General features: G+C 31.4%; 1 protein-coding gene across 1 annotated transcript; it reads right to left on the bottom strand.

Moving 5' to 3' along the window:
- Window positions 1-2,621: 2,621 nt before the first annotated feature.
- LOC145042115 (uncharacterized) lies at window positions 2,622-4,316 on the bottom strand. Its single transcript, XM_078990489.1, has one exon. The coding sequence runs from the start codon at window positions 4,257-4,259 to the stop codon at window positions 2,865-2,867; it is 1,395 nt and encodes a 464-aa protein (XP_078846615.1). The 5' UTR covers window positions 4,260-4,316; the 3' UTR covers window positions 2,622-2,864.
- Between the last annotated feature and the right edge of the window lie 9,555 nt (window positions 4,317-13,871).

Here is a 13,871-nt window from a genome sequence, read left to right as displayed (position 1 = left end):
TATTTTTCATTCATTACAGAATTTTAATACAATCTTAGAGTCGTTGAGTATACACCCAGGAAGACCTAATGCGATATTGATAACACGAGAATATGGGGGTTGCTAGAGTGGTTCCAAAGGATATCGTCTTTGCGGTTTTCAAGGGTCTCGCTAATATCTCAATTGTCATGTTGGTTTCTAACATACACAACTTCCTTCCTAAATAACCAAAAATAACTACCATTGGTTATATATATATATATATATATATATATATATATATATATATATATATATATATATATATATATATATATATATAACCAATGGTAGTTATTTTTGGTCATTTGAGACCATTCTAATTTTGTAAGACCGTGAGACCAAATCTAAAAATAATTTTAAAATGCAAAATAAATGGAAAAATCCAAAAATTCTTTTTTTAAATATTATTTTCGGAACTTGAATTAACTAAATAAAATAAAAAATATATATAAAAAAAATAAAAAAAAATAAAAAAATTCTGTTTTTTTTTAAATACGTGAAATATTCTAAATAGAATATTACACTGACATATTCTAAAAACTAATTTTAAAATGCAAAATAAATGGAAAAATCTAAAAATTCTTTTTTTAAATATTATTTTCGGAACTTGAATTAACTAATAAAAATAAAAAAAATAAAAAATAAAATTCTATTTTTTTTGAAAAATACGTGAAATATTCTAAATGGAATATTACACTGTACATATTCTAAAAATAATTTTAAAATGCAAAATAAATGGAAAAATCAAAAAATTCTTTTTTTAAATATTATTTTCGGAACATGAATTAACTAAAAAAAATAAAAATAAATAAAAAAATGCGTTTCACAGTCTCACAAAATATAGGTGGTCTCAAATAAACCTAACCCTATATATATATATATATATATATATATATATATAATCTTTAGTTCTTGTAATATACTTCATCTTTACTTAATATTACGGTGCAAAAATCTTGTCTCATAGAACATCAAATAATGCAAATGCATTATATGTTTTTGAATTTTAGATTTTACATGAAATCTAAATAAAGTTTTTTTGCATTATCCCAAATTTTGTTTCATATTACTCCATGTAATATGGTCGAAATTACAAATTTTAAAAAATATTTTCACACATGATCATTAAAATATCGAAGTTATAAGTGATATTCGCTAACTCTTTTACTAAAGTAAAATACGAATAAAACAAGAAAAATTGAACAAATTTCACAATATAAAAAGTGTGAGGTTATATATAATAATAATGTGGATAAAAATATAACTATATTTTGGAAGGACATATATTATTTAAGTTGGTTTAATTACCAATTACTCAATTAACAATCAACAAGTTTCATATCAACCATCAATTATCAATTACTCAATTACCAAAGATATTACAAGGAATGCATATTTTTTATTACATTTAAAATGTATTTTGATGCATTTATTTGCAATTAAACCATATTTAATCATATATTTATATGTAAAAATCCATATTCTATATTAAAATTGTGTATTTAATAAAAAAAATATACAATTACAATATAAATAATACACATTATACATAATATTACGGTTTAAATATAAAAAAAATGTATTTACATAAAAATATATAATTTTCAAACGTAAAAATTATATTTATACGGTTTCAAAAGAAAAAAATATATTTTTATATGGTTTCAAAAAGAAATAGTAAACTTTGAACCAAAATTGAAAACCATAATGTTAATGTGGAATAAAAAAATGTCAAATTTGAATACCCATTCCCTTACCACACCCACACTTGTAGTCTTAGAGTCTTTTGTACCAATGTTTTTTCAATTTTTATGTCAATGTTAAATAATTAAATAATGTAACATCAGCATGTTACGTCACTGAAAACTAGCAAGTCAGCAAAACACAAATTGAGTTGATCCGTTAAGGAGTTAATATTTCAAAAAGTTAAAAAACTTAATTGTAACAAAAATAACATAATATTCATTTTTTCTAAATATAGTAACTTTTATACGATTTACCTTACTAAGATCTTCATTTTCTTATCACCATTACTCTCTTGGTTCCTTTCTTTACCAATAGGAAAAAAATCACTACTATTCTTTCAAGTTCTTTCAGCCCAAATTTGGATATTTTAGGGCTCAGTACTTTTTCATATAACTTAAATGTGTCTTTATTTAAAAAAAAAAATATATGTCTGAAGGGTAGTTTAGTCACAACGACCTCTGGAACATGGGATGGACCATTCTTTTTAACTTTAATGGGAAACATATCACTTGGCTTTCTGTCAATGTGATATTCCAAGACACTGATTTTTTGCAGTGTCCACATATTATTATGTTTTAAGTAACACGCTTTCCCTGTATAGATATCATTCATTGACTTTTTTATTTTATTTTGTTAATGAAATTATTTATTACTATCAAAGTTTGTATATCAACTGTTTTGATCATATGTTATCTCTTACAATAAAACAGCTCAAACATAACAATTAAAGCTTATTAAAGTTGAATACAACAAAGAATACCAATTATGTAAATAATTAAAGATAGTTACTAAAATCTGAATACAATAATTAAATGAATTGTTTTAATAAGAAAAATTGAAAAGAAGAATTAATCTATTCAATATGCACAAATAGATAGCCAAAAAAAGATAACGACTTCAAAAGAATTATGAAAACTAAATGTGTAAAAAGAGTTGTGTCAAAAAGCTCTCTTTATCATATTCAGAAGTGCTCTATTTTCACCATTATAAAACAGATATTATTTAGAACAAAAAAAAAGTACCATAGTTTAAAACTCTAGTTACTACTTTTTGCGAAATTGTACCTATTACCTGTATATAGTTGAAGAAGTGAAAATTCAACTTCTGGTTCCAAAAAGGTCAATTTCAATCAAATTATCTTCCTCAACATGACAACATTCGATACTTCTCTTCCCATAATGATCTAATGAGATCTCAATAAGTTCTTCCCGCTCTTCCTCTTCATCTTCCCATTTGAAGAACACACTTTCATGTGTTTCCCACTTTTCATTCATGGGGAAATCGCCATCCGAGGAGCTATCTGTCTCACTATCCGGATAATACATCAATAAAGATGGATATCTTTCGCAACCCACATCATGTTTATCATTGGAAACCTCATGATTTTCATTACTATCTTCATCATCTTCTTCTTCTCCTTCGTATGCTTCATATATGATCTCCAATGGTGCTCTCATGTTCCATTCAAGAAACGCCATTGTTGTATCCACTTCTTTGGGACCCGTTTCCATTACTTTTGGCCCTCCTTGAACCGCTTGTGGTGATTCCGTGGAAGTGAATTCCAATCCCATGTCATGCTCGTACTTCACATGGGTTTTATTGCATTCCAAGTCTAAACTAGATTTAGGCTCGTATGTGGGCCCTCCTTCAATCACATGTGATGATTCAATGGAATTGGATTCCAATACCATGTCGTGCTCAAACTCCACATGGGTTTCATTGCATTTCAAGTCCAAACCAGATTTAGGCTCGTATGTTGACCCTCCTTCTACAATCGCTTGTGTTGATTCCATGGAATTGGACTCCGATCCCATAACATGCTCGTACTTCACATGAGTTTCATTGCACTCCAAGCCTAAACAAGATTTAGGCTCGTATATGGGACCTTCTTTAATCACTTGTGATGATTCAATTTCAATGGAATTGGATTCCAATACCATGTCATGCTCAAACCCCACATGTGTTTCATTACATTCCAAGTCTAAAACAGATTTAGGCTCAAATTCTGCATGGGTTTGGTTTTGGGCTAGGAAGTCGATAAGTCTTGATTCCAAAGATTTGGATTTTGGAGAAAATTTTGAATACGAAAGAAGGTTGGATTGGTTGTCGTTGCAATCAAGAACTCTTGATTCCAAAGAGTTGGATTCCTTTGCCAACCTTTCATTGTCACTGGAATCTAAAACTCTTGATTCTTTTTGTAAGTTGTTCACGCCTAATCTGAGAAGAGAAATGAGTATGATTCCCGTGGAATTAAGAACAGGAGATAAAGCTATTGATATGAAGAAAGATGGAATGTAAAGAAGAATTAAGGTGTAAAGAGTTACAATGATGGAGAAAAGAGGATGTGAGCAAGGAGATGATGATTTGGGAAATAGATGATGAATGGAATTGAATTCCATTGCTTTTATTGGAATTCTAAGATATGATAGGAAAGCAATCCATTGAAGGAGAAGTTTAGTAAGTGATGGAGCAGGAAAAGGAGTTATATACATGTGTAGTGAATTAGTGATGAGATAAAAGAGAGCCTTTTGGGAGTGCGTAAAAGCAAGGCATGGAATATTGAAGCTAGTATGCTTTTAATAAGGTAAATTAGACAATATATAATTATTTACATGATTGTTGTATTTTATGTTTCCTATTTATACACAATGTAAATACAAATACAAGAAATTTAGCTAAAAATTTATAATAATAATAATAATAATAATAATAATAATAAAAAAGAAGATGAAAACATAAGACTAATTAAAATACAAATTCCGTTTATTGTGTATGAAATTTTACCTTATTGAATTTAAAGAACACAAATACAAGAAATATAGTTGAAATTTTATAAAAGAATAAGATGAAAACATAAGACTAACTAAAATACAAATTTCGTTAATTGTGTATGAAAATTTACCTTATTGAATTTAAAGAACCATCATATTGTAATCTAGTTTATAAATTATAGCTTACACTTAATATTATTTCTAAGAAAAAAATATAAATATTTATTAAACATGTTTTTTTTGTTAAGTGTTTCCGTTTTTTAAAAAAAAATTATTCCCTTTATAAAATTGAAGTTTTATTTTAAGCTTTAAAAATCGAGTAGTGTGATAAACCTACAATGAAAAACTACATACTTGTTATATGACCGATATTGGTGGACGCAAGAACTTACAGCAGTATTAGCACCATGTTTTTTATAGACCTATAAATTAGTAGTGACATATTTTCATAGTGGGTGCATCTTAATAATAATAATAATAATAATAATAATAATAATAATAAACCAAGTAAATCCGCTGATGACTAATAAACCAAGTAATAAGAGCGTTATTGTTAGTTTAAGGCTTCTAACGCATATTTGTTGTTGTTTTTTATTTGAATGACGGAAATTTTATTGGTATTTTTGATGATACAAATTATTATTATTGTAAGGTTTGAAACACATGTTATTTTTTTAGAACATCGTAAATTCTATAAACAATTAGCAATAGTTAGAAAAGAAAATTATAAAAAAAAAAACTATGAGCTAAAACATGGTTATGCAACTATAGATATGTCACTTGTTCTAATCCCTAGACCCGACAGTATTATATCGGAACCAATTCCTATAATTTTTAATTTTAATTAATACATTAAGTTTAAAATTGTAAAAAGAAAAATTAGAAAGAAAAAAAAATGTATGGTTTGTTTGTTAGCAACTTTAATAACAAAAACAAATTGTTGGTCTTTATCAAAGAAGAAAACAAAGGTGACACAAAATAAAAATAAAATGTGTTTGCCATTTCATATAAATCTATACCAACTCATATAAGGATCATAACTCGTATATTATAAGAGTGTCATATAGTTTTTTTTTCGTAGAGTTCGTAATCATTAATTGGGATTTTTTTTTAAAAGGTAGAAGATTATATAAAAAAATATATTATAAAAAAATCAAAGTTAGAGTTGGATTTTGAAGTTATCTGAATCTAATTTCTGTTTCTATTATATATCCAAAATACTATTGATTAAATATTTCTTTCCAAAATAAAAGGTCTTCTTCGGTTTGTTGGGATGAAATAATAATGCATTAGCAAAACCTTCAAAGCACCATTGAGTCGTAAGCACTACCGCATCCAATATTTCTTATGTAATCCACCAATTGTATTTTCCTTCCCAATAAACAATCTAATCAATAGGTAAATATCACAAAAGACATTAAGTTTATATAAAAATTTTAATTTGATACTGTACTTTTTTTTTCTCAATTTTGACACCGTGTTATTGATTTTTTCCTAAATGTAATCATATTATCGGTTGACTTTAGTTCAACCGGTTTTTACTTTGTTGACTAGACCATTAGCTTATGTTGCATCCAACTTAGATTCTACACAACAATTTAGCATTTATAAATGATCCCTAACAGCCTTAACTCTTATTACCCTTATACCCTAGATCGATCTTAACTTTTTCTTCTCAGTTCTTCACGAGGATTGTACAATGGTATCTTCATCTCGATCAGTTGGATCAACGAGTAGGGAAAACAAGTCAAACAATTGTCCCTCTAGGATGTGCTACTGTAGACTAGCAACCCTAATGAAGATATCAACAAGCGAGAAGAATCCTAGTAGAAGATACTTTGGGTGCATGTATTAGCCCGATGAAGTTGTAGACTGTGGCTACTTTGAATGGTATGATGGTGAAGTAAATCCATGGTACAAGGAACTTTGCTTGAAGTTGTGGTAAAGAAGAAAAATAAGCACTGGACAGGGAAAAGGGAACCCTCATCATGGTGAAATAAGTTTGGCATTTCTTGTTAGGGTTGTGATTGGTTTGCTTGTTATTTTACTAGTCGTGGTAGGGATTTTGATTTGGATGGTGTACAATGCATAAGTAGGAAGAAGTTGTGCTAAGTCTTTAAGTATGAATTAATGTCGATTAAGGTCCAATGTTGACCATTTCTGTGTGTATGTATTGATGTACTAACTTGAAGTTTGTATGGTCCAACGTTGACCAATTTGGATATGTATATGTTTATCACTGTAATTGGAAGTATGATACTATATCATGCTAGTAGACCAAACTACCCTTACCTTATGTAACAAACTAGTGACCAAAACATAAAGGACCAAACTACTCTTACCTTATGTAAAAAAACTAGTGACCAAAACGTAAAGGACCAAACTACCTTTACTTTATGTAACAAACTAGTAACCAAAACATAAAGGACCAAACTACCCTTACCTTATGTAACAAACTAGTGACCAAAACAAAAAGGACCAAACTACCAACATTATACATATTTTTACCATAATGCTACTAAAAGATGGCCATAAACACCATATCAACATTACATAAATTGTTACCAACAAAAGCCATACATGTTGCCAATATTTACCCATCCCATTTACAAAACGGGTAGTGTTTAGGTATCCCATATACAAAAAAGGGGATTACTTTAGGGCACCCATTACTTAATACGAAAAAGGCTAACATTAACCATGCCCATCAACCTCTAAACTTGTGCACCCTAATCTACTCCAAAGAAACAGGGTCCAACCTACTACAACCTGGACCAACAACCATCTTTCCAACAACTTTCTTTCCAGTCTGAATTAAAGTAATTCTTTTTAAAGGCCTCCTTGTTCTCAACAACCTTTGGGATAGTGGTGTATCAGCAATGCCTTCATCCTTTGTTTCTGGTACAATAGCAACTTGAGGCATAGGTGAAAGTTGTTCAGGTATAGGTGAAACCTGTTCAACCTCTGGAACTTCTTCATCCAAAACTTCAACATCCAATTGTTGTTCGTTCAGTACATGATACACCTCATCCTCTAGGCATCCTGATGCAAGCAACTATCTAGCATGTTCATCCTCCTTGAAATCTTCAACTAACATAACATCTTGCAGCCATTCATATTCAATGTACATGTTACTACCTTCATACGTCCCTCCATTTAACAGATTGAGATGACTTTGCTTTTCCCAGCTAATAAAACAACAATCATGTTAAAACAATAGTAGACATTAAAGATTTAATAAAAAATATTAAAACTTGCCTTGTTTTGACTGTTACACCTTGTTTTTCCATCCATCTGCTGACTCTTTTGACGCATTTGACTTGTGGATGGTGTTGTTTTTTTCTTGGCTCATCCCTAGTCACTGGCCTACCCTTTTTTTCTTCTCCTTTGGAGGTTTGGGCTTACCTGGATTCTTGCAGGTACTTTTGTTATGCCCTTCCTCCCAATAGTTCTAACATATCTTTGTTCCTCCAACAAACCTTAACTTCTTGTACTCTCCATCCTTCTCTATAACATGTTTCCTTCTTTTGGTTTTAGGTCTTTCAGGCATCCTCCTTGAAGGTGGTGGCAATGGTTTGGCAAATGGTGTCCTAACAGACATTTTACTAGCATTTAGAGGCATCATATTGCCTTTGTAAGTCTCTGCAAACTTCTCTTTGGAAAAGCATGAACTGGTCATTGTTTCAGGTTGTTGTTGTGTGTGGTTTATAGCTACACATGCATGGACACAAGGAATCCCAGATATTTCCCACAGTCTACAAGTACAGGATTGTTCTCCTAAGTCCACCTAAAAAGACTCAAGTCCTAGCCCCACTTCAAATACATGTGTCTCACTAGCTACAACACTCCACAACCTATAATTCATGCAATACATGTTAGTGAATAATATTTTTAAATATTGAATAACCTTAGTCAATAATGTCACCTCATATTTGTACACCACAACTCCAGCTTTTCCAGTATTATAGGACATACATCTCCCTCTATGTTAAGTGCTTTGTAGACATCCTATAAAAATTGTTTGTAACATACATTATGATCTCTTCCAATATAGTAAGAAGTGGTTTAGTCCTTGCCTCTAGAATTACTAAATTGAAGCTCTCTAATATACCATTTTCTACAACTTCACATGCTCTACCTTCACTAAAAATTCCCTGCTCCAACTTTTTGCGTTACTTTCCATGAGGTGGTCATAAGCACTCCCATTCATTTCTTTGAGTTCCTCCATTGTCCCAATAAAATATGACTCTGTTGTTGTCATTGAAGCTGCCCATAAATATCTCTTGTAATCAATCCCATTACAAACCTTTTTAAAGTTGTCATACACATATCCGACACACTTCCTATGCTCAACCAAGGGTAACTCCTCCTTGACAGTCTCTACTAAACCCTAAATGATACAAAAAGGTGTAAACATACAAAAAATAGTAAACATAGGTAAAAGAGTAAAAAAAAAATAAAAAAAAAATAAAAGAGTATGCTTACCTTATGTTGATCAAAAATTATTATCAAACCTTCACCAAATTGCAATCCAAGGTCTTCCACAAGAAACTCTATAAACCACAGCCAGTTGGCCTTGTTTTCAACATCAACTACAACCCAAGCTATTGGGTATACCTGGTTGTTCTTATCCCTACCTATTGTAGTGAGTAGTTCCCCTTTGCATTGGCCTTTTAGAAAACAACCATCTAGGCCAATGACTCTTCTGCAACCCCTAATCCACCCATCCTCTATAGCCTTGAAATATATATATAGAATCTTCTAAATACACTTCTACCATCTTTTTTGATATCAACTCCAACCTTTGTTGTACTACCAAGGTTTGATCTCATGATCTCTCCTCCATATTCCTATATATGAGCATAATGCTCTGATAACAAAGGTTGGAGGTACTTTTGTTATGCCCTTCCTCCCAACAGTTCTAACATATCTTTGTTCCTCTAACAAACCTTAACTTCTTGTACTCTCCATCCTTCTCTATAACATGTTTCCTTCTTTTGGTTTTAGGTCTTTCGGGCATCCTCCTTGAAGGTGGTGGCAATGGTTTGGCAAATGGTGTCCTAACAGACATTTTACTAGCATTTAGAGGCATCATATTGCCTTTGTAAGTCTCTGCAAACTTCTCTTTGGAAAAGCATGAACTGGTCATTGTTTCAGGTTGTTGTTGTGTGTGGTTTATAGCTACACATGCATGGACACAAGGAATCCCAGATATTTCCCACAGTCTACAAGTACAGGATTGTTCTCCTAAGTCCACCTAAAAAGACTCAAGTCCTAGCCCCACTTCAAATACATGTGTCTCACTAGCTACAACACTCCACAACCTATAATTCATGCAATACATGTTAGTGAATAATATTTTTAAATATTGAATAACCTTAGTCAATAATGCCACCTCATATTTGTACACCACAACTCCAGCTTTTCCAGTATTATAGGACATACATCTCCCTCTATGTTAAGTGCTTTGTAGACATCCTATAAAAATTGTTTGTAACATACATTATGATCTCTTCCAATATAGTAAGAAGTGGTTTAGTCCTTGCCTCTAGAATTACTGAATTGAAGCTCTCTAATATACCATTTTCTACAACTTCACATGCTCTACCTTCACTAAAAATTCCCTGCTCCAACTTTTTGCGTTACTTTCCATGAGGTGGTCATAAGCACTCCCATTCATTTCTTTGAGTTCCTCCATTGTCCCAATAAAATATGACTCTGTTGTTGTCATTGAAGCTGCCCATAAATATCTCTTGTAATCAATCCCATTACAAACCTTTTTAAAGTTGTCATACACATATCCGACACACTTCGTATGCCCAACCAAGGGTAACTCCTACTTGACAGTCTCTACTAAACCCTAAATGATACAAAAAGGTGTAAACATACAAAAAATAGTAAACATAGGTAAAAGAGTAAAAAAAAAAAAAAAAAAAAAAAAGAGTATGCTTACCTTATGCTGATCAAAAATTATTATCAAACCTTCACCAAATTGCAATCCAAGGTCTTCCACAAGAAACTCTATAAACCACAGCCAGTTGGCCTTGTTTTCAACATCAACTACAACCCAAGCTATTGGGTATACCTGGTTGTTCTTATCCCTACCTATTGTAGTGAGTAGTTCCCCTTTGCATTGGCCTTTTAGAAAACAACCATCTAGGCCAATGACTCTTCTGCAACCCCTAATCCACCCATCCTTTATAGCCTTGAAATATATATAGAATCTTCTAAATACACTTCTACCATCTTTTTTGATATCAACTCCAACCTTTGTTGTACTACCAAGGTTTGATCTCATGATCTCTCCTCCATATTCCTATATATGAGCATAATGCTCTGATAACTTTCCAATTAAAATATCTCGTGCTTTCTTCTTAGCCCTATAGCATTGTTCCTTAGACAAAATGCATAATAACTTCATCTTAATTTCTTTTTTCATCTCCCTAGCTTTCATTTTTGGTCTAACACTCAATTTTTTCAAGAACTATTTGGCTATCCAGTCAGGATTAACCAATGTGGCATGATTGTACTCCCTAACATATGTATGTTTACTAGGATGTCTACAGCTTGAAGGTACACATCTTTCCTTTATTGTCTTAACCACATTTTTCTTGAAGCCTTGTACTAGAAGATATAGTCACCTTAATTGGATAACCATTATGCAATGCATAGTTAGTCAGGCAGAACCTTAACTCGGTTTGATTAGCATACTTTTCACACTACTAAATTTGGCCGCACAACTTTTGCTAGCTTTCTCATTTCCCTAGACCGTTGAACGGTCAAATTTCGAGTGCATATATATATATATATATATATATATATATATATATATATATATATATATATATATATATATATATATATATATATATATATAAACCTCGACACCTTATTTCTTCAAATCAAAATCAAATTTGTATATCTTTATATTGCTTTTTCTCTCAAAATCAATAGAAAATGTCATCATGTTCATCTTCTGAAGAATTTCAATTTATGTTTGATGTTGTTGTTGCATGTGCTCAAATGGCGGAGCATATGTATGACGCTTTATGCAATAATGCAACCGAAAGTTCTCAATAGAGAACACGAAAATATATTTACATAAAACGTAAAAATGCCCAACAACGCTTGATACATGACTACTTTTATGAAAATGCCACTTTTCAAGGGTACTCCTTTCGAAGACGTTTCATAATGTTCAAATCGTTATATGAACGTACAGTCCAAGATTTAATGATAGAGTGTAGTTTTTTCCAACAATGTCTCAATGCTATATGTACATCCGGTTTCAATCCCTTAAAAAATTCATAATTGTACATCGTCATTTAGCATATGTCATCATGCCTGATGCATTTGACGAGAGTTTTAGGATGCCCGCTCTGACCGCACGAGATAGTCTCCACTTTTTTTTGCAAAATTATGATTTAGTTTTATGGTCTAAAATATTTACGTAAGCTTACATTCAATGGCATCTTATAATTGCAAGCTCATCATGCTAGTATACAAGGATTTCCTAGAATGATAGGAAGAGTAGAGTGTCTCTATTGGGCATGGGAAAATTACATTACCTCACAACATGGTCAATTTACCCGAGGGGATCATAATCACCCAACGGTCATACTTGAAGCAATGGCGTCACATGATCTATGGATTTGACATGCTTTTGGGGGGTTCCCTCAATTCGATTAACGACATCAACGTTATTAATCATTTACCTATATTTAACAACATATATGACAGATATGCACTTGACTCATCTTTTCAAGTGCATGTAACGACATATAAGTATGATTATTATCTTTTTTTTTTCAAACAACTGAATTTTATAGAAAGAAAGAGAATTGTTAACAAAACATTACATCGGAATAGACAAAATAGGATTTAACATCCAAGAAACACGACTTATACTAATTTTTCTATTACGAAAAACAAACCAATTGTAGGAATAATCAACCAAACTATCGATTAACAAATTCCGTCAATGGTTATTATCTTGTTGATAGGATCAGAATAGGATCTATCCTAAGTATGTTGTGTTAGTTAAATCATTTTCGTGTCCACATGATTCTAGACGGAAAAAAAAATTAAAGAGAGCTTAAGAAAGAGCTAGGAAGGATGTCGAGCGAGCCTTTGGATCTCTTAAGAAATGTTAGTATATACTGAAAAAACCAACAATTTATTTCAGTAAGGATACGTAGTACTGAAACATTTCACAACATTCGCATAAACTTAGTGGAACACATTTACGGAATTAAACACGTTAACCTCAATTTGGATCCCCTGAATGACTCGGAAGATGAGTTCTCGGATGAAGACTTCACGTGGTATATTTTATTTTAATTTTGGTATTTATTTTTCTTATCTGATATGTGTGTTTTTTAGTTTGTAGGTTTAAGATTTCTAGATTTTTTAAGTAATACAATGTATTTTTTTTTTGTGAAGTATGAAATATTATGTTTTTTTTATTAAAAATGAACTTTTAATTTAAAGTAAATTGTTAAAAAAATTGGCATCACTCCTACCATGTGTCAAGAAACCACATTTTTATAGTAAAAAATAACATGACAATGGAGTGGTAAAAATAACACTACCTCCTCCGGCCTAACATTCCTTAATACGTTGTCTAATACTTATTCTTAGAAAAAGAGGCCAATTTCAATAATTTGAAAATCCTCCATAAAACAATCACGTTATTGATTGGAAAATTTGAAGCATTTGGTAGTGTATACAGTTGAGTTTGAGTTGCGCAAGTTTGAAGAAAAACCGGGTCATGTGGTAGTGTGGGTGGGGTAAGGGATGTTGTGCCATAGACCACCATTTTCATTGTTTATGTACTGTTCACATCCATTGATGAATGATGATCCAACTTTGTGATAGCAAAAGGTGTCTTTTTATTTGTGGGTTTGTTTGATATTGACTACTCAGTAACCTAATTATTTATAAACAAACTAAGACACTTTTATGGTAAATATTCAACAAAAAGAATTATTCCTTGTGATTTAGTATCTATCTATAAAAAAAATTAAACAACTTTTATAAAAAGAAGACAGTTGTTTGTTGAGCATATTGCACTCAGAATGATGGGTCCGCACTTAAATATCAAAGAAGAAAATGTAAATAAGCGAAATCGCGTTGCGCACATGGAAGTTTTTCAGGTAACGTGATAAACAATTTCATCTCATATTTTAAAAAAGCATGGTCTCTTTTAATGTCGCCGATGATTATAGAGCGTCTCGAAATATGTGCACCGGTTTTTATGAGTTTCCTCTAGGGATGAGCAAAAGAACCGAACCGGTCGGAACCGGCCCGAACCGGACCGGAACCGGGAACCGG

The sequence above is a fragment of the Lactuca saligna genome, chromosome 4 (assembly GCF_052625555.1).
Source record: "Lactuca saligna cultivar CGN05327 chromosome 4, ASM5262555v1, whole genome shotgun sequence".
NCBI classification, from domain to species: Eukaryota; Viridiplantae; Streptophyta; class Magnoliopsida; order Asterales; family Asteraceae; genus Lactuca; species Lactuca saligna.
Note: the sequence above shows the minus strand (reverse complement) of the source record. Positions and strands in the feature narration are given on the sequence as shown.